General features: G+C 35.6%; 2 protein-coding genes across 2 annotated transcripts; one reads left to right on the plus strand and one right to left on the minus strand.

Moving 5' to 3' along the window:
• Positions 1-723: 723 nt before the first annotated feature.
• Positions 724-1810, minus strand: gip (gastric inhibitory polypeptide). The gene is made up of 5 exons (XM_056255501.1): positions 1794-1810; positions 1628-1715; positions 1072-1209; positions 888-983; positions 724-802 (listed from the first exon to the last, which is right to left on the minus strand). Exons 2-5 carry the CDS (start codon positions 1708-1710, stop codon positions 793-795), a joined length of 327 nt encoding a protein of 108 aa, XP_056111476.1. The 5' UTR covers positions 1711-1715; positions 1794-1810; the 3' UTR covers positions 724-792.
• A 907-nt stretch (positions 1811-2717) lies between these two features.
• On the plus strand, positions 2718-22716 carry LOC130088635 (matrix-remodeling-associated protein 7-like). The gene is made up of 4 exons (XM_056255499.1): positions 2718-3169; positions 3588-3717; positions 5164-5260; positions 22492-22716. The coding sequence occupies exons 1-4, from the start codon at positions 2903-2905 to the stop codon at positions 22604-22606; spliced, it is 609 nt and encodes a 202-aa protein (XP_056111474.1). The 5' UTR covers positions 2718-2902; the 3' UTR covers positions 22607-22716.
• Positions 22717-22764: the final 48 nt, after the last annotated feature.

Consider the following 22764-nt stretch of genomic DNA (forward strand, 5'->3'; position numbering starts at 1 on the left):
GGGGAGATTCCCCCTTCCATGTGAAGCGCTTTGAAAAGCGCTATATAAATGTAATGAATTATTATTATGAAAATGAGAAATAGGTAGACTTTTTAAAATATTTTATTTAAGTTAAAGTGTATTTTATAGGTAACAGAATTTTTTATGGTTTTAGTTAACTATTATAAACCAGATTTATGCCATATATTAAAAAAACAAAATCCTAATGAATGCGTGGCAAGGTTTATACATCAGGCCCCTGATCTTCTGGGTGGTGCAAATGTGTTTTGTGTTACTTATGAATTAAATTATGAAGAATGTTGGATTTGATATGATTTATCTCTCAGTTGCTTTCAAAGAGAGATGAGAACAGAATAATTTTGACAAAAAGACAAAAAAAGGATTCCCAAATAACAGCTGTGTGGACATGCATACATATTAAAGGGATAGTTCACCCAAAAATGAACATTCTTTCATCATTTTCTCAGCCTTATGTTTTCCCAAACCAGTTTCTTTCTTCTGTTGAACTAAAAAGATGACACTTCAAACAGCCTTTTTTCTAATGCTAAAAAAAAGCACAAATGACAATTGATGATTTTGAAAACAATTTAATTATAATTAGGCTAACAGATTTTCATTTAGAGATACAAGACAAGATATTGAGATAGGGGTGAATTCAGGATGATTCGGACACTTTTTGCCATTGAGATGTCAGTATCCTAATCACATGTGAAATATTCTGGTACACTCCTTTGCTCTTCAAATTCGAGGGTTGGTTCTCCAGGTTGCTTTAGAGACACGTCCTGTTTAGCTTCATTGATTCCTGTGGGTCACGAATAAAAACATGATAAAATGCAATTTACATGATGGTAAATCCTGATTATTTTCACTTGCAGAAGGCAACTTACTTGAAGGCATCGGCTTTACTCTGAACCAACATCACAAACTCTTTTTTCAGCAGGTCATTGAAGATGCGAGTGTCTGAATCATCTGCCATAGTTGGTCTGTAAATGAGCATCAGATGCCTGTTACTTTATACAACCTGAATATGTAACATAAACATATACATGCTGTCCATTTCCCCAAACTTACTCGCTCTTCTTCTCTCTCTGATTGAGCAAATAGTTTACAAAGTTTTTCTGAACCATCGAGTCCACAATTTTGCTGATGTCACTTGCAATGGTTGATTCAGCATAACGACGGCTAAACTTCTGGACGCCATTTGTTGAGCTATTAATGATATTTGAAAACAAAGCAAATAAAGCATACAAACAAAACAATCTTCTCAATTGTCTTGACACTTTACAATAAGCCCTCATTTTAAATTAATGTTATTATTGTATTAACTAACATTAGGCCTAAAACATTTGTTACAGTATTTATTAATCTTTTTGACGTTATTTAATACAAATACAGCTGTTCATTGTTATTTCATGTAAGCTTATGTCTATTAAATAATATTAAAATAACTTTTGATTTTAATAATATATAGTAAATGTTGAAATTAACATGAACTAAAAGTAATACATTCTTAAGTTAGTTCATTTTAACTAACAAACAAATGGAACTTTATCATAAAGTGTTGGCACATTTTTATATACATATGTAAATGTATTATTTGAAAATGATTTGATAAATATGATCTTACCTGCTATCAAGAGGCTGGGATCCTGCACATGTCCATGAACTTCCCAGGCATATCAAAACCAATGCAAATACGGCAGCCTTCATTTTTCCTTATTTAATACATCAAAACAGATGAGAAAACATCACCATTCACAAGTATAGTTGAATTCAAATGACTTCAGACCTACCTTTTCTGGTTCTGATCCCTAATGGCTTAAACTAATGCACAACTATACAGCAATCTCCTCAGGTCTTTTATACAATGTGACTGACATTAACAGCAGAACAACAACTTATTTCCACATCATTAAAACAATTAATAATGAGGGCGATATAGACATAAAATCTGATAAGGCTGCTCTTTCTTGCAGTCATAGGTGTCAAATCTTTTTACACTATTTGTGGTTTGTACTGGACAAATATCATGTTCGTGGAACTGAAAATAGTGAAATGACCCCATTAAACCATTAGTTTTTAAAGTCAAACATATTATACAAAATCTGACTAGTATTTGTTGATGTAAGGAAATGTACCAAGCTAATGATTCGAGGTGTACATTTTCAGGCATTTTAAGAGAAGCAAACATATTATATATTTTTAAAAGGTTCTTAAATATGTTCTTGTAGCCATAACAACAGTGGTGATGGATATGCAATTATTAAAGGAAAGAATGGTAAAGATGTAGGCTATTATTAGATTCAAATAGACAAAAATAACCATTGATATTTCTACTAATTCTGCTATTTCTACTAATTCTACTAAATATTTTGAACAAGATCATCTTACAAATAATGTTGTAAACATTTTGACTGAACATAGATTTGAATATATTCTGTACAATGTGTGCATACATATCCTGTATTATAAATGCAAGCATGTTCTTGGCACAGATTAAAGTTTTAATTTGTGTGGATATTCTATTTAGTAGTAGAATTGTTATTTTACAAACACAATACTTAAATAATACGAAGTTAAGTTCGTTCAAATATCTTCAATAAAATAATCAATCTTTGTAATGCTTCAGTGCTTTTGTGACTGACATTTCTAAAGCTTTTATTTTGAAATAGGAACTTCCGGTGTGAAAGGAGTCCATAAAATTTCGTGTTTATTTATATAGGGACTGATCTATAGAGTCAAGTGTAGTGATTTTAAAAAACAGATAAATTCATCGCAGTTGCACGTGGTCAAAGTATGCATTTATTAAAATTCGCGTGTCAGCAAACAAGAAAACGCCTACGTCAGCGTTAGTTAATAGTTAATCGGATATACCAACTAAGAAAGTTATTCCATAGTCGTCATGATGGATGCAACCTCAGATCTATTTTGGCCGGCGATGCTATTTACGGTGCTTGCAGTTATAGTAGCAGTTGTTTTGGGCAGAAATAAAGGCCCCGTGCCGTCAAAGTGCACCCATCAAACTGTTTTTGTGGAGGAGAGAGCTCGTCCAGATCCTGGAGCTTCCTCACAGTATCATCCTGAGAAACACTGTAATGAAACCAGACAACAGCTGCAATCTAGTGGAAAGAGCCTCAAAGCCAAAGATGAAACTCTGAACCATGTAAAGGTAAGGATTTATTCTGCTTTTCTAATAAAATTACAAGACAATTAAAAACACAAAGAAAATTATTTCTTGATTATTTCTCAGTCACATTTAAGATTAGGGTCCAATTCTCACCATTAACTAACAACGACTTTTGCCTCAATAAACTCCTAATTATTGCTAGTTAATTAATAGTTTGTAAGGTAGGTGTTAGGTTTAGGTATCGGATAGGAATAGGATTAGGGATGTAGAATATGGTCATGCAGAATAATGCATTAATATGTGCTTTTAAGTACTAATAAACAGCCAATATCCTAGTCAAGTGTAGTGATGTCAAAAACCGATAAACATAAGCAACTAGTTAATAATGAGAATTGGACCCTAAACTAAAGTGTTACCTATTTCTCCAATCAACCATTTACTGATTCTGTCTTTACCTCAGGATTCAAACTCTGATAATGAGGAAGAAGTGTGTAAGTCTGATTCTCCAGTTCACTCCACCATTGGATGGGGGGAGGATTCCTCTGAGTCAGGGATAAGGAATGCTCTGAAGGATTATGCTCAATCGCCTGGTATAATAATAATAATATAACCCTCTTTACTACTTTACTGTTAATTTGTCTTATAATATAAAGACTTTGTGGGTTACATAAGTGTTATATTAGACTGGTTTTAAACTATTTTTCAGACCTCAGATTTGTGAATATAAATGTATTCACAGAAATTACTTCAATAAAAATGTATTGTACATATAACTTAATAATTTTTTTAATAACAAGAATTGCGTTGTATTGGAATGTATCCTCAGGTTCCATGTTTAGTTCTTTTTTTCAATGTGACCCACATGCTATTATTAAATATTGTTAATTTTTGTTAAAACTTTGATCTCTCCTGTAGTCATTTAGTGGTGTTGTACACAATGTTGCTCATGATACATTATCTTTATTGCTTTAGAACAGAGGGGGATTTTCTTAGTCATGGTAGGTTTACCCTTGTGAAAAAGAAGTGCTCTTAACTGCATACTTCAAATCTTAAAGTATATTTTAAAAAAAGCTGTACTTAAAGATAATATAATACTCATAAAATATAAGCCCACTTAAATGTACTTAAAGTCGCCCTGTGGTGAAAATCAAGTTTTTAATGTTGTTTATATGTCTATGTGGTGTTTTTAATAGCTTTAAGACAAACCAAGTGCAAATTCATGTCAACACCATTGCGGAGTATTTTCTCCTTAAAACTGCAGTGAAAAAAATAGTCTCAAATACGCGGTTTGAAATCGCTGGTGTTTCTGAAATTATGACGTCACAAACTACCTTGTAACCAATCACGTCAACGTCTAATTTTACTTTAAAGAACATTTCAAATCACTAGATCGTACTGTAAAGAAGTACACTTATTTTGATGTGGTGACTAACATGCCAAAGCACTTGTAAAGTACTTGATATTCATTTTACCTTTAATGTGTTATTTTTATATTACAATGCAATTAAGTGTCTGAAAACATTACTTTTTTAAAAGTATGCTAAAGTATACTTCTTTTTTTATGCTTTATATGTAATTTCCTACATATTGTCACATGTTTAGAATAAATGCACATTTTGATGTTAACAAAAAACTTGACAATTTGTCAAGATTATTTGACAAAATTATCAAAAGACAAAAAAGCTTGTCGCTAAAGGAAAGAAGCAATCGCAAAAAGTGATTGCCACAAAAGTGAATCACGATGGATGGGTCATAAAATAGTTAACGTGTGTAAAAAATTATGATAATAAATGTCCGTGACTTATTGGCAAACAATGTTTAAGGCAAATTTTGTCTACTAGGGAAATTGTATTTTACTTTTGTTAAACATGATAAACTGACTAAACAAATCCACAGTTTGCAGGCTTCACAAGCATTACTGTTTGGCTATTTGGAAGCTGTTTTCACTTTACTTTTACTTACAAATAATTTACTTGTGTCTTGTGGTAAATTTGTGAACATATTGCAGTGGTTTGACATCTTCCTCTCTGTAATAGACGCTGAGAATAAACCCTTAAAGTACATGGCTGGCATGCTGAGGACCTGCCAGCTTGAAAAGATGATGACCAAAGAAGAACTGGAGGAGGAGCAGAGGTGATTCAATACACCCCTAAGCATAATTTGTTTCATATTACACCATTCTCTGTCTGAATACTCAATTCTGATTGGCTGGAAGGTGTGCGTTCAAGCATGTATTGCACAGGTAGTTCCAGTCAGTTTAAGCAAGGTTCTATATTAATGCGGTGACTTTATTGAAGCACACGCACACACGTCACTCGCACTCAGAGATCAGAGATCGTGCTGCACTCACACAGAAATATTCAGAAGCATGGAAACCTGTCAACACTGCCTTGTGATTTATCAATAAAGTACGTTTGCTACTGAATCCCTACATTATATTTATCAGCTGTTTTGAAGTAATTAAACTCACAGCTTCACTGTTAGTAGAGAGAGATGCTGCACAGATGCAGGTAATTCACACATGCAGATCTCTCTCTCTCTTTTGCATAATTCTTTCCAATAAATGTTATAATGAATTATAGTCAACAGCAGTCACTCTGCTGCTCTCCCCTGATTGCCCACTGAAGCTTAGCAGGGTTGAGTCTGGTCAGTACCTGGATGGGAGACCTCCTGGGAAAACAGGTGCTGGAGGAGGTGTTAGTGAGGCCAGCAGGGGGTCCTAACGCCCCAGTATAGTGATGGGGACACTATAGTGTCAAAAAACACTGTCCTTCGAATGAGACGTTGAACCGAGGTCCTGACCATCTGTGGTCATAAAAAAATCATAGGATGTCCTTGGAAAAAGAGTAGGGGTTTAACCCCAGCATCCTGGCCCAGATTTGCCCATTGGCCTCTGTCTATCATCATGGTGTCCAAATCATTCCCATATACTGATTGGCTTCATCACTTTGTCTCCTCTCCACCAATAAGCTGGTGTGTGGTGGGCATTCTGGCACAAATATGCCTTAATGCACTTTGCGGAGGCAAACATTAACTTTAGTTTTTGTTTTACTTTTCAAAAATCCTTGTTAAAGTGCTGGTGGCCAGTGAGAACATTTACCAGTATCAGGATGATAGTTTAGGACTTGGCTTTTGTCCACAATGTACACCACCATTCAAAAGTTCGGGTTAGATTTTATTTTTATGGTTTTGAAAGAAGTCTTTTATGTTCATCAAGGCTGCATTTATTAGAGCAAAATACAGTAAAAACAGTAATATTATGAAATATTATTATGATTTAAAAGAACTGTTTTCTATTTTAATATATTAAATGTAATTTATTACTGCTGAATTTCAGCATCGTTACTCCAGTCTTCAGTGTCACATGACCCTTCAGAAATCATTCTAAAATGCTGATTTGCTGCTCAATAAACTTTTATTATTATTTTCAGTTTTGAAAAGAATTTGCCGTTTAATTTTTTTTTTTTTTTGTGGAAACCATGATTTTTTTCAGGATTCTTTGATCAATACAAAGTTGAAAAAGAATGGCTATTATTTTAAATGGAAACTTTTGTAGAATTAGAAATGTCTTTACTGTGACTTCCGATCAATTCAATGCGTCATTGCTGACCCAAACTTTTGAATGGTAGTGTTTCTTCACATCCTTTCTCTCTGTCTCAATACCAGATGGAGATCTCAGAATTTTTATAATTTTATAAAATTCACATTGTACATACATGTACATCATGTACATACATCATTATAATATAAATGTGTACAGTATATGATCAAGGTTCACTTTGAGTAAGTCTTACCCTTGCATTTATAGTTTGTCCTCAGAGACTCGCAGGGTGTGTTGTAATATCTAATATCTTGACATTATGTATGACCCATGCAAACAATCTTCCTTTGTTTTAACCCCACCCATAACCAACATTTTGAAATAATTGTTCTTAAATAAACTTTGTCAGCAAACAGTTCTGTCAGGCAGTTTTACCTTAATATTATGATTCCACAGTTTCAAATGTTTTCCTGTTTGCATTAAACATTGCATGTAGTTTGCATCGACCCAATATACTCAACTAGGTAAACAACGGCATTTTCTGTTTGAACAGCATACACTTTAACACACCTGCGTGATCATGATAGATAAAGTCACAATTACAGACTGGAGCAGGGGTACTAAAGTTCAGAGACCAAAAGGGACAGATTTAAATGGCATAAAATGTGAAGGGCCACAAATTACAAATTAAGACTTTATTTACCCTGCTTAAGACAGTATTTGTAGTTTTATTTACAATTGAGACTTTATATCACGCAATTCTGACTTTATAACTTGCAATTGAGAGCTTATATCTCACAATTCTGAGGAATTATTGCTATTATCTTTTCAAATGTTTTATTATGTGGCGGAAACAAGCTTCCATATTTTTCAGCCCATTTAACTTCGTTGTACTCGATGCAAAGTGAAATAAACACAATCACATATAACAACAACAATATAAAACAATGAAAAATAAATAGGTGTAAAATAGTTCAGTTCCTTCAATATGTGTAGTAGTTCAGTTTGTGTGTGTAATATAATTCAATTTGTCTGATGTAAAAAAAAAGAAAAAAAAAAAAGGAAAAGTGTTGAATGGAAAAGGTAGAAAAAGATTCGTCATCCAACATCCAATCCAATCACTCCTACCGCTCTGTGAGTTTACTGGGTAATGTAACAGGTCTTCTTGCTGATGAAAGGAGATGAGATTCACATTCTGGGCTGGCCCTCCATCTTAATCACCACGGAAGAATCTTTGTCCAAATATCAAACTTTTTTAACTGGAACAAAAAAACTGACCTGCACAACAGGTCATAAAAGACATCATATTACTACATAAATACAAATAACTCCAATAAAATATACAAAACCATAGAGCATAACGTCACTGCTATGTTACTCAAGCAGCTCAAAATTGCAGTGGAGTGGGCATTTTGTACTCACAACTCCGTCTTTTTAAACATTGAATTACAAACAACTTCCACTATAGAGACGGCAAACATTCAAATTTTTAATGGCGTTAACACAGCATATTCAACCAAACGAATTCAACAAAATGAGACAAAACTCACCAAACAACTGTCATTCACCCAAATGTATTCCTTTTAGGTTACTGACTAGATAAGCATCAATATGCCTTACATTTAGAGTCTTAAAATCAACTTTTAAAAAGTTAAATTCAACATGAATTTTTTTGATCTCTCCGCTTCTCCTGTCTGTCTTTGCTGTTACATTTTTGCCGTTGCTCTCTCGCTTAAGGCTGGAATTAACTACATGATTTTTGCTCAGATTTTTGAGTCTGCAGTAGTTACCGGATGTCTGCGCCAGTCAGTAGATTTTGTGCCTTCGGAGTTGACAGAATTCTCCGAAAATCACGTAGTGTATGATGGCTGGGAACAGACTCATTTAATAAGTAAAAAGAAATCGCTAGTTAATACCACTAACAAGGCTCAAAATAGCCCCACACGAACACAGTAACATAATGAGGGTCCCTACATGCAAAACGAAGCATTGAGAACTTTGTAAGTGTACAGACCGTTTAATAAGAAGATATTTTATAAAGACAGTCCACTTCATGTATACAGACTAGTTGAGACTGTTTTCCAAAGATGGCTCCTGTCTGTATACACGAAGTGGACTGTCTTTATAAAATATCTTCTTATTAAACGGTCTGTACACTTACAAAGTTCTCAATGCTTTGTTTTGCATGTAGGGACCCTCATTATGTTACTGTGTTCGTGTGGGGCTATTTTGAGCCTTGTTAGTGGTATTAACTAGCGATTTCTTTTTACTTATTAAATGCCCCCATTACTAGCGTTATACGCTAAACAGTTTTTAGAGATAAAACTCTTTACATTCGATTATCATGAAAACAAATCTCAGAGAACGGTTGACTAGGTACCAATGTTTTATTAGACCAAAGGTTCATTTTGCGCCGGAGTTCTCCTTTAAGAGAGCAGCCAGAAAAATGGAGTGCAACTGGAAGAAAACAAAACTAGAAGTATTTTGCATTTCATGGAAGGAGAGCTCGATCGCATACAGAGATGCCTTAAAAGCTGCTAGATCTGCTTATTTTTCAACCCTATTAGAAGAAAATAAACAAAACCCGAGGTATTTATTTGAAACGGTGGCTAAACTAACTAAAAATAAAGCCTCAAACTCAGAAGTTTCCAAGCAGCACAGCAGTAAGAACTTTATGAACTTCTTCACTTATAAGATTGATAATATCAGGGAGAAAATTATAACTATGCAACCGTCTACTACAGCATCGCATCAGGGAGTGCATTGTAGTCTTTAATTCCATTAATTATGCACAGCGTATTTTTCACCTACAACAAATAACTGAAACAGAAGTAGCAAATACTATCAGTAGCTTAAAAAATGGCCATGGATATCTATGGCCTTGATACAAATTTTTTAAAAAGGCACAAAGAGACCCTTATACAGCCTATTACATATCTGATTAATCAGTCCCTAAGACAATCCATTGTGCCATCAACATGGAAGATGGCCCAGGTCACAGCCATTTTTAAAACAGGTGAAAGATCTGACATGGCCAATTATCTGCCAATCAGTATTTTGCCTGTTGTTTCTAAAATTGTCGAAAAATGGGTGGCTAAATTTCTGATTCAACATCTCAATAAAATTAATAATTCACTCCACCCTATGTAATTTGGATTCAGGGTTCATCATTCAACAGAGACAGCTAACTGTTTATTTGTGGAAAAGGTTAAAGGCTACCTAGATAAGAGTTCTTATGTTGGTGCTGTCTTCCTAGATCTAAAGCGAGCTTTTGATACTGTTAATCACGAAGTTCTTTTATCTAAATTAACATATTTTAATTTCTCTGATCAAGCTCTCAACTGGATAAAATCATACCTGTCCAGTAGAAAGCAGTGTGTTCGTATTAATGATTCAAAGTCCCCATTCTGTGAATGTCCAGTAGGAGTCCCCCAAGGCTCCATACTTGGTCCAATCCTGTTTACACTGTATATAAATGACCTGCCAGAGCCATGTAAAAATGTTGATGTTCAGATGTATGCAGATGATGCTGTAATCTTTAGACATGCTAAGAACTATCAAGAGATAGCATCCACACTTACATCTGCAATGGCTCACATTGATGACTGGCTTACTAAGTCATGCCTCTACCTAAACACCAAAAAAACAGTCTGTATGGCGTTTACCAAACAAAATATGAAGGTGTCACATTCTAATGTGTTCCTGCTTAGAGGACAGGAGCTAGATATTGTTAATGAATTAAAGTATTTTATGACTCCACCCTAACATTCAAACGTTATGTAAAAAATGTGGCAAATAAAGTTAAATTAAATTTTCTGAATTTGAAACAACTTTTCTTGACACCAAAGCTGCCAAGTTGTTCTTATATACTATGATTTTTTCACATATTGAGTATTGTTTTACAAATTGGTCATTAACTAGCATACCTACTCTTAAAAGTATTGAATCTCTATTTAAGAAAGCCATAAAAACTTGATAAAAAGGCATTGTCATTTCACCATTGCGATATTTTAGAGAGACATACATTTTTAAGCTTTGACAATTTCAAACGTTTCAAGTATGCTTGTTTGGTATATAAAGTGTTACATAACAATTTGCAGGCAATTTGCAGGTCACCTGCTAATGTGTAAAAACAGTTTTGTGTTGTACACGTCACCCTGTATTTTTGTGGATATGATTTTACGAATCACAAATGTAAATATAGCTGCGAGCAGCGATTACGGGCCCAAGCCGGTGGCACCGCAACCCCGGTGCCTTTAGTTACCTAAAGGCACCGGGGTGGCGGTACCACCGGCTTTGGCCCTTCATCGCTGCTCGCAGCTATATTTATATATATATATATATATAAAGCCGGTGGCACCGCCACCCTGGTGCCTTTAGGGTTATTGTGCACGACGTGCAAAAACGTAACCCTGCTTTGACTGTCGAAAAGAAGTGTGCTGTAGAGCTTGTATCAGTGTGGGCTCTGCAAAAGTGTGCATTGAGGGCACATATCAACCACAAAGTATGCGAGAGCAACCTTCTGAAAGGTCAGGTCTACATCCAGGTCTACATCTGCCGTGTGTTTACATCATAGTAGTGAAGTTTGAAGCAATCAGGTGATTTCAAAGCTTTTTGAAAGTGACAGACTTCCTGCTGCCAGTTGGTGGCGCTATAACCGGGGTGGCGGTGCCGCCGGCTTTGGCCCTTTCATCGCTGCTCGCAGCTATATTTATATATATACACACACAAACACACACACACACACACACACACACGTATATATATATATATATATATATACATAAATATATATATATTGTTTTTTTAAGAGACAAGACAGAATATTACTTGCCTGATCTGATTAGAAAAATAGTGTTTGTGTGTGTGTGTGTGTGTGTGTGTGTGTGTGTGTGTGTGTGTTTGTGTGTGTGTGTGTGTGTGTGGCGTAATTGAACAATGTAGACATAAAAACATACTCCGTCCTTTTGTTCATACAGGACATTATTCAAACTGCAAAGTGTTTACTTATATTTGTGTACACTTGCAATAAAACACAACATTGTGCTTTTGTCAAGCTATAAACTCTTGTCAAACTGTAAACTACAACTGTCACCCAACCAAAATCTCTTACACACACACACACACACACAGTTTAAAAGCAAAAAATATCAAACAATCCTATTTAAAAACAGTCTGTGGGAGCCATCTTTTGGACATTCATCATATCGCATTGGTTTTCATTTCTTGTCATCAAACAGAGCCCTAATCTGTTTATTTTTTCAGTTACACATTCTACATTGATTAAAAAAGAAAAATCAAATGTGTTTTTATTTTATACAGAAATAAATAATCTATCATTCAGATGAGAATAAAGTTAGTGTTAGTTCAAATTTTAAGGAAAACAAATATATGATCTGAAATATAGCACATTCATTTAAAATTCATTCAGGTTCAATTACCAAACATACAATCTTAATGTAATTTAAAGCAAACAATACATTTAAAATATATGGGTTGTATGACTATTTTTTAATATAAAAAGATATATATCCAAAAAGACAAGGCCTAAAGTTTAACAAAGGTTAAACTCTTATCACTGTAACAGACACAATCACACACACAATCACACACACACACACACACACAAGTCAAATCACTTACATTTTACATGCAATATTGACTTTTTTTCTGTTTCAGCAGCGAAAATAGTTAAACAAAGATCACAGCAGAACCATCGCGCATCTCACAGCAACGCGTTCTCATTACTGAATGATTCAGCATTTTGAACGAATCGGTTGACTCAAAGATTCAATGACCAATCAATCCATAAACATCTATCTCATTCATGAATGACTCAGTCGTTCAAACGAATGAATCAATGACTCGCTCATTAAGACGGTCGCCTGGCGACACCTAATGACGGTTTAGTGTTATGTTTAAAAGTATCATTCTTTCCAACGATTGTTAATTAACTCATATTTGAAACATAAGCTATATTTATATATATACATACATATACACACACATACACAAAAATAAAATAAAAACACATTTGAAACGTGTTTGCTTACTAAATTGTGAGCTGAACGAAAGTTGCAGCAAATATCAGCAACAGGAGTCAAATTTCATTAATCACGAGAGTGAAGAGCTGACTGAAAAGATGATGATGGAATAGGCTATTTTATGTAAAAACGCCTATTTAAGCGAATCTGTCATTGTACTCTTTTATTGTTGTGTTTTCCGTGAAAAATAATAGACTATTGAACTCACAATTCAAGCAATCGGCCCCCGAAATTGCACTAATTTTAGTGACACTAAAAAGTATGCGGCTGCACTGGCATTCATAATGGTGCGCGTCCATGGCGACGAGCGAGCAGAACAGAGCGAACGTTTAGTTAATTTCTACTTCCATAGGAATTCATTCGAGCGCCACCATTTCAATGTCTGTGCGGACGTCCATATTATACTTTCGCTTTCAAGTTAGTGTTTTTAAACCCCCCAGCGGGAGGTTTACACAATTGGTTTACACAATCACACGTTGATTAACCGGTGGGAAAATATTCCCATAGTAACATCCCTAATATATAAATATTTATAAATTCAATAGGCCTACCTGATTTTGAACACAAGAGGGCAGTATAGCACTATATATGATTTGGATTATTATTATTTTTGACTAAACAACCATTCTGGCTGTTTTTAAACTTAAAAATAATTCTTAAATTGAAAAAAAGGAATAAAATGGGTTTAGTTCTAATATTTGTATAATTTTATATAAAAATAAATGGTGTATAATTACATTTTAGAAAGATATGAGACATGCCCTGATTCTTTTTTTGACATTACTTGAATCCCTCAACCATAGCAAAACCGTTTGAGATATTCAATATCTGTTCACAATTTAGCATCTTCAATGTATTTTCATCATGTTGAAAAAGTTTGGCATGAATAAAATAAACTACTTAGGAGGAGTAGCTAAAAACTCAGAATCTGAAATCCACATTCAAACCAAAATATCTGACTTCCTGTTGGTCGTAGCTAATTACGGTAAATTAGAAAGTTGTCCGGCTCGAAGAGTACAATATACATATCGAGTTTTGTTACTGTAGATAAAACTAACCCCCCCACTTTTGTCAAAAGCATTTAGAAAGTGACACACTTCCTGCTGCCAGTTGGTGGCGCTATAACTTTGACTCACAATAGTCACATCCATGTGATCGGCCTCTTACAGCGATCACACTGCTGAAGTTTCATCAAGATCAGTTAATGTATGCAGAAGTTATAACGCACTTCTTGTTTGTTGTTTCTCGCCATAAATTCGTTTCCTCGCCACGGCCAAACCGTTCGAGATATCAAAAATCCCCTCGCAAACTTTCATCCTCAATGTCTTGACTTCATGCTGACCGAGTTTCGTGCCGTTTGTTTGAATTCTCTAGGAGGAGTATTTCACATTCCATTGCGTGTGTTTTACCAACAACCCTAAATAGCCGACTTCCTGTTGGGCTGGGGTAAAAAGTAAGAGTGTGAAGTATATATGAAACGAGGAGATCTACATGTGTACCGAGTTTCATATTATTACATGCAAGCGTGTTTGATTTATGGACCATGTTTTCGGACCCCGTTCCAGGGGGCGCTGTCGAGCCCCCCTGCCACGCCCGGGTACCATCTTCAGCCCGGCCCTGATGGCCGCGGGTTCTGACATGTGTGCAAAGTTTCAGGAGTTTTTGAGCATGTTAAGGCCTCCAAAAGTGTCCAAAAGGTAGCAGAAAAATAATAATAATAATAATAATAATAAATATAGCTGCGAGCAGCGATTACGGGCCCAAGCCGGTGGCACCGCAACCCCGGTTCCTTTAGTTACCTAAAGGCACCGGGGTGGCGGTGCCGCCGGCTTTGGCCCTTCATCGCTGCTCGCAGCTATATTTATATATATATATATATATATATATATATATATATATATATATAAATTATATATATATATAAAAAAAAAATATATATATATATATATATATATATATATCACTTGCCTTACCGGATTAGAACAATGAAAACAATAAAAAAATAACTAGGGAATCACTAAACCGAGAGAATTAATCTGTTTTGATGATACACTCAAAATATTACACAAGCAATTCTTTAAATTTAATGATATTCAGAACAGAACAAGAATAAAAAAAAACTATAATTAAGAAATAACCGAAATAATTGAAAGCGAAAGTGAAAGTAGGTGGTGTTTGGCTCACGTAACTCTCTCATTAGAATCAAACTGTTTCAACATTTGCGATGTATTTGGATGCTAAACTATTCTTCATTATGGGCTTTGTACTTCACTCAGGTTTCAATATGTGTGTGTGTGTGTGTGTGTGTGTGTGTGTGTGTGTGTGTGTGTGTGTGTGTGTGTGTCTGTGTGTCTGTGTGTGTGTGTGGGTGAGGTGCGGGTGCGGGTGCGGGTGCGATTGAACTGTTACACATAAAAACATACTCCGTCATTTTGTTCATAGAGGACATCATTCAAACTGCAAAGTGTTTACTTATATTTGTGTACACTCGCAATAAAACACAACAAAGTGCTTTTGTCAAACTATAAACTCTTGTCAAACTGTAACCTACAACTGTCACCCAACTAAAATCACACGCACACACTGTCTAAAAGCAAAAAATATTTATCCAACCCCATTTAAAACAGTCTGTGGGAGCCATCTTTTGGACATTCACCATATCGCATTGATTTTCATTTATTGTCCTCAGAGCCCTAATCTGTTTATTTTTCAATTACACATTCTACATTGATTAAAAAAGAAAATTCTAATGTGTTTTTATTTTATACAGGAATAAGTTATTTATAATTCAGATGAGAATAAAGTTAGTGTTAGTTCAAATTTTAAGGAAAACAAATATATTGATCTGAAATATAGCACATTCATCTCAGGTTAAATTACCAAACATACAATCTTAATTTAATTTAAAGGAAACGATACATTTAAAATATATGGGTTGTATGCATATTTTGGAATTTAAAAAAAAGATATATATCCAAAAAGACAAGGCCTTAAACTTGAACAAGGGTTAAACTCTTGTCGCTGTAAGAGACACAATGATTCAGCATTTTGAACGAATCGATTGACTCAAAGATTCAATGACCAATCCATAAACATGTATTGTCTCATTCATGAATGACTCAGTCGTTCGAACGAATCATTTGAACGAATGAATCAATGACTCACTCATTAAGACGGTCGCCTGGCGACACCTAATGACGGTTTAGTGTTATGTTTAAAAGTATCATTCTTTCCAACTCATATTTAAAACAATCTCACATTATTTAATGCATTGTTATTTTTCAGTGTAAACGATTTAATTTGATCACCCCTACCTAGAGTAACAGCCATATAGTGTCTTATTATTCTAAATAATTGAATTTATTGATCAAATTTACAAATTAAAAATGAAAGATGAAGCATACATTTAATAAGACTAGACTAGGGGTGCCCAGCAGATATTACAATTGGCAGATTTAAATATACCATGGCCCCCCACCGTCAATTTGGTGTGTGTATAATAAAATCATTTAGTCACTACAATTAAAACTTGAACGTATTTGCTTACTAAATTGTGAGCAGAACGAAAGTTGCAACAAAGATCAGCAACAGGAGTCAAAATTCATTAATCACGAGAGTGAAGAGCTGACTGGAAAAATTATGACGGAATATTTTGTGTAAAAGCGCCTATATAAGCGAATCTGTCATTTACTCTTTTGTTGTTGTCTTTTCCCTGAAAACCGGAAGCAATCGGTCCCCGATATGGCGCTAATTTTAGTGACACTAAAAAGTATGCGGCTGCATTGGAATTCATAACGGTGCGCGTCCATGGCGACGAGCGAGCAAAACAGAGCGAATGTTTTTTCATTTCTACTTCCATAGAAATTCATTCGAGCGCACTGTGAGCGCCACCACTATAAATGTCCGTGCGGACGTCCTTACTTTACTTTCACTTTTAACTTAGCGATTTAACACGTTTTACACGTCAAATAACCGGTGAGAAAATATTCTCGGAGTCACATAGGCTACCTAATATATTTAAATACAATAGGCCTACCTGATTTTGAACACAAGAGGGCAGTATAGCCCTATGTATTATTTGATATATTTATTTTTTTAACTGAATAGTGCATCCTGGCTGTTTTTAAACTTGTACATTACTCTTAAATTGAAAACAAGAATAAAATGGGTTTAGTTGTGATATTTGTATAATTTTATCTAGAAATAAATGGTGTATAATTAAATTTTTAGAAGATATGAGGCTTTTAGTGTTTATTTTTTTTTTACATGATTTTAATCCCTCGCCATAGCAAAACAATTAGAGATATTCAATAGATATTCACAATTATGCTTCTTTAATGTATTTTCATCATGTTGAAAAAGTTTGGTGGGAATAAAATAAACCACTTAAGAGGAGTGGGTAAAAATGTAGAGCCTGGTTTTGCAAAACATTCACATTAAGACAAAAATAGCCCACTTCCTGTTGGGCTGGCTTAAAGTTGTTTGGCCCGATGAGATCTATATACCGAGTTTCATAATATTACATGCAAGTGTGTTTGATTTATGGACCAAATTTTCTGACGAAGTTTATGGACCAAGTTAATTTAATTAATAAACTAATTATATAAAACTATTTTCAATGCACTACAATTCAACTGGTTATATGCCTTTACTTATTAATACAACTTATTTAAAAAATACAAGGCGTAAGACATTTATTTTCTTTTTTAATGCAGGCCAAACAACACAGCAGTCAAATGGTTAATCTAGCCCCCCTCCCCCTCCCCACACTCACAGACACACACACACACAGAGACGTAGGCTCAGAGAGAGAGAGAGACATAAAATGACAATTTTCAAACCAAAATATCTGACTTCCTGTTGGTTGGAGCTATTGAGTGTAAATTAGAAACTTGTCTGGCTGGAGGAGAACAATACACATACCGATTTTTATTACTGTAGATAAAATTAATCCCCCCACTTTTGACAAAAGGTGGCGCTACTGAGCCCTCAACACGCCCGTTTCTGAAACTTTGCACATGTCTACTGGCTAATAAATGAGATGTGTCTGTCGAGTTTCATGCAATTTTAAGCAATTTCAGGCATGCTAAGAGTCTCAAAAGCATAAAAAAAGAATATTAAAGTTTGATGCGTTGCCACGACAACAGTATCTAAGATATCAAGAATCCATTCACAGGTCTACATCTGCCGTGTGTTTACATTATAGTAGTGAAGTTTGAAGCAAATCGGGTAAAAATAAGAGGGTGATTTCAAAGCATTTAGGAAGTGACACACTTCCTTCTGCCAGTTGGTGGCGCTATAACTTTGACTCACAATAGTCACATCCATGTGATCGGGCTCTTACAACGAACACACTGGTGAAGTTTCATCAAGATCAGTTAATGTATGCAGTAGTTATGACACACTTCCTGTTTCACGTTTCTCGCCATAATTTTGTTTCCTCGCCACGGCCAAACCGTTCGAGATATCAAAAATCCCCTCGCAAACTTTCATCCTCAATGTCTTGACTTCATGCTGACCGAGTTTCGTGCCGTTTGTTTGAATTCTCTAGGAGGAGTATTTCACATTCCATTGCGTGTGTTTTACCAACAACCCTAAATAGCCGACTTCCTGTTGGGCTGGGGTAAAAAGTAAGAGTGTGAAGTATAAATGAAACGAGGAGATCTACATGTGTACCGAGTTTCATATTATTACATGCAAGTGTGTTTGATTTATGGACCATGTTTTCGGACCCCGTTCCAGGGGGCGCTGTCGAGCCCCCCTGCCACGCCCGGGTACCATCTTCAGCCCGGCCCTGATGGCCGCGGGTTCTGACCAGTGTGCAAAGTTTCAGGAGTTTTTGAGCATGTTAAGGCCTCCAAAAGTGTCCAAAAGGTAGCAGAAAAATAATAAGAATAATAATAATAATAAATAATCCTAAGGAAAACAATAGGGCCTTCGCCCTTTGGGCTTGGGCCCTAATAATAATAATAATAATAATAAATAATCCTAAGGAAAACAATAGGGCCTTCGCCCTTTGGGCTTGGGCCCTAAATATACACATTTGCAGATAGTGAAATATTTGCGCATCATTGTACACATTTGTAGATTGTCTTCTGTGGGTTACAAATATTAAAGTCCAATTAATTCTTCCATACAGATCTTGCTGCTTTGCTCATGTAAGTCAAGTTTGAAGAACCCAAGTGCAGCATTTATTCAAAACAAAATCAAACATAAAACAAAGGCATGATGGGGCATGAACTCAAAACATGAACATGAACACTTACAAACAGTGGTTACACAAACAATACTTAACAAAGACACAAGGCAAACATGAGGGCTTACAAGACTAATGACTAGACAAGGGACACCTGTGAACATAATCGAGACAATCAACTGTAGCGATTCTAGCTCAAATAAAGGGAATATAATTTTAATAACTGATCATGAATATGACCAGGGATCGCATACACAGATTAAAATTACCCGTAAAGGGGATACGTTGCCAATGTATCTGTATGGACACTTAAATACAACGGATTATAATCAATTATCCATACAGGTAGGCAAAAATAGATCAATTGTATATATCAATAATCAATCACAACGAATTATAATTAAATATGAATATGTCAATTGTCTAGGATAGATCGATTCCAAGGATAACCCTTATGGAATTAATTTGTTATCTAATAATCTGTTCATCCAGCAAACTGATCGTACGATCTTTCATCAACCCTCAAGAGAAATTATCCTTATAGACTCGCAAGAAAGGCTATCTTTCTGGCCATGAAAAATAACTTTCCTGTTTTATAAAAATACTAATTAAAGTATCAACAAGTTGTAAAGCTTGTAGCTTATATCGAACATTTAAGGGACTTCGTAATATGAGCAACAGACAGAGTCAATAAATGAATATAATGGATTTAAAGGAAAACTACGTATACCGGTGACTAACGTTACAAGGAATTAATGTATATGCAACAAAATAAAGCAACAAACAATGAAAGAAAATGAGAATAAGAGAGTGATAGGAAAAGGGAGAGAATGATCAGTCAGTTATGGCAAAATCACAGACAAAAGGAACTTTGAGAGAGAGACACCAAGATATCAAATCACCCTAAATCCTCTTAAGGACAATGAAGAGTTTACACCTCCTTTGGGGTGAATGACCAATCACCTTAGAGATGTTTGAGAGGGAAAAGACTTTCTTTGTCCTGTCAAGGCGGCTCATCTGCATAGTTTATGGCGGCGTTAAAAGTTGTCCTTTCTCCTCCGGAGAAATGTTATACATATAATCACACATTTTACTGTATGCTTATATATATCTAGCTTGGTGAGACCAAGGGGATCCTGAAGGTATCAAAAACTACGCGAAACAGACATAGGGGTGCAGAGATGCATCTTAATGCATAATTACAAGCACCTATAGTTCATTTAATACTACGATAAAATCATAGATACCCCAATATGACATGGGCAAGTAGGCAAACATAAAAACATATCAAATATATCTTAGTAATGTCTTTATATGAGGAAGTTAATGAAAAGTATGTGTATGTGTGTGTGAGATGGCTTCATAGTCTCTAGGGGTGAATTTGTGTGTGTGGAGCACACAACGGGGGGGCTTGGAATTCCTTTGATGCGGCCCAAGTGAGTGGAGAGGAGTCTCCGATGTCTCTGGAGAGGATCGCTGAGTCGTAAATGGTGTCAGAAAACAATCTAATCCCAGACATGTTGGCATCGTGCCGGTAATTTAGATTGCCGAGAGTCCTGATTTACATTCGCGAGTTCAGAGTGTAAAAGCTTTGGATTTCAGAAGGAATGTGCATTATTTGTGTTCAGATGAACGAACCATGATTCTGGTTCATCCGCTACACAACCAATGACAACATGACACATTCACATGGGGAACATATGGCAGGATCACATGACTATAACAGGGGTTCACATGACAGACATGAAACAAGAACATGAAACAAAACCAAAACGTGACAAATCCCCCCCTCTATGGGCGGCTCCCGACGCCCATCATGAAACAAAAACACAAGAGTCCAGGAGGGTGGGCCAGGCCCGTGCAGGGGAACAGGGCTAAGACCGTGGCTAGCCCTGTTCCGTGGAGCGTGGGCGGATCTGTCAGGCTATGAAGCCTCCAGGGTGGATCAGACAGTTTAGGGGACCAAGGAGGAGCCCCTTATCCACAATTCCCACAGTAAACGAGGAACCACTCAGCAGAAGGGCATGGTCGATGTATTCCTCCAGGGGCCAGTGTATTTTCCCCCTAGGGAGCCGTGAACTAATGGGTTCATTCAAACCCACACAAAAAATGTGCCACGTCATTAAAATTCACCAAGCAACATAGTCCACAAAAATCTTCAACATAGTCCTCAATGGACCGTTTGCCTTGACAAAGGCAAAGGAGGGCTACTGCTGAGTTCATGTTAAGGTCAAATATTCTGTAAGTAAGTCCACTGAAGGCAAGTTTGAAGATGCAAGTGCAGCATTTATTCAAAACAAGATCAAACATAAAACAAAGGCATGACATGGCATAAACTCAAAACGTGAACACTGTCAAGTATTGTTTGTGTAACAACTGTTTGCAAAAGACACAAGGCAAACATAAGGGGTTATACAAGACTAATGACTAGACAAGGGACACCTGTGAACATAATCAAGACAATCAACCAATGACAACATGACACATTCACATGGGGAACACATGGCAGGATCACATGACTATAACGGGTTCACATTACAGACATGAAACAAGATCATGAAACAAAACCAAAACTGACAGCTCAGTAGATAGTGTCATTACTATACAGTTGTGGTGATATGTTAACATACACATTGCAGAATCTACAAAATAATTGGGATCATAAAAATTGCTTCTATAATAGCTGGGCAGGGCAGTACTAAATACATTTAAAAAAAACATGAAAAATACCCCCCAAAAAACATTTTTTTTATAAATCCTCCCATGTTGTTAAAATTATTAATATTTAGCAGATTCTGCAAGGTTTATGAAAATGTTTGGACCCAGCTGTGGGCAGTGTTGGGGACACTGGAGGCATTACAAGTAATGTGAGTTACGAAATCAGATTACTTTTTTTTTTTTTAAATAATGATTAATGCAATACTTTCAAATGTACAATTAAATATCTGAGTTACTTTTTCAAATAAGTAACCCAAGTTACTTTGTTTTCTCATTTATGGACAGACACCTCTCCTGTCCATATTAAATAAAACAAATATATGTATTTAATCTCACTTTATTGACCAATGACCAATGAATTGCTGCTGACCTTCATTGATCAAATTCAACCATTCTAATAAGCAAAAATGACTTTAGTCACTCTTAGTCACATTTGTTTTTAAGTAAGTGAACTCCCTTCTCCTGTCCCCCATTCTTTTGCAGTCCAGAATGGCAGCACAGCTGAAAGGTTTGTTTGAACTGCCCCTCTACTGTACAAGAGTGAGTTTTCCTCTCCTCCAGCCTGAGTCTTATTCATTTCACTCTTGGTGTGAAACGGCCTTTACATTAGTCAAAAATAGAAGTTTAGTTTTTTTATATTAAAAAACAAACAAGCAAGAAACATTACATTACTGAGAAAAACTAACACAAAAGTAACGTAACGCATCACCTTCCATGAAAATTAACTAAGTAATGTTAGTTTTTAGGGAGTAACGCAATATTGTAACATCACTTTTAGAAGTAACTTTCCCCAACACTGGCTGTTGGTAGAGTATGAATGTACAGACTGCAATATATTTTATAAAGTGTGTGTGTTCTGTTACAGGGTTCAGCAGGAGCAGTTGGCTGCCATCTTCCAGCTACTCAGAGACAAACAAGACACGTTCGGTGACGTGACCGAGGGCGATTTACAGGAACAGCTTAAACTCTACTCTGTTTGACAGATCAACTCAAAAGACTGTACTGAGTGATGCACCGGGATGTCTGTATATGTGGATTTGGTTAAGCTCCTCGTCATCTTCATAGATTCAAATACTTTTTATGCAAGTGTTCAAATTAATACCTGTCACAAATAATTGACAAATGATTTATTAGATCA

The sequence above is a fragment of the Rhinichthys klamathensis genome, unplaced genomic scaffold (assembly GCF_029890125.1).
Source record: "Rhinichthys klamathensis goyatoka isolate OS25496 unplaced genomic scaffold, OSU_Roscu_1.1 h1tg000121l_1, whole genome shotgun sequence".
Taxonomy (NCBI): Eukaryota; Metazoa; Chordata; class Actinopteri; order Cypriniformes; family Leuciscidae; genus Rhinichthys; species Rhinichthys klamathensis.

Coding starts and splice junctions, on each gene's coding strand:
- gip (XM_056255501.1), bottom strand. CDS start 1,710: ATGAAGGCTGCCGTATTTGCATTGGTTTTGATATGCCTGGGAAGTTCA. Junction 1,210..1,627: donor TCCCAGCCTCTTGATAGCAG/GTAAGATCATAT, acceptor TATCATTAATAG/CTCAACAAATGGCGTCCAGA. Junction 984..1,071: donor CAGAGAGAGAAGAAGAGCGA/GTAAGTTTGGGG, acceptor GCTCATTTACAG/ACCAACTATGGCAGATGATT.
- LOC130088635 (XM_056255499.1), top strand. CDS start 2,903: ATGATGGATGCAACCTCAGATCTATTTTGGCCGGCGATGCTATTTACG. Junction 3,170..3,587: donor AAACTCTGAACCATGTAAAG/GTAAGGATTTAT, acceptor TCTTTACCTCAG/GATTCAAACTCTGATAATGA. Junction 5,261..22,491: donor GAACTGGAGGAGGAGCAGAG/GTGATTCAATAC, acceptor GTTCTGTTACAG/GGTTCAGCAGGAGCAGTTGG.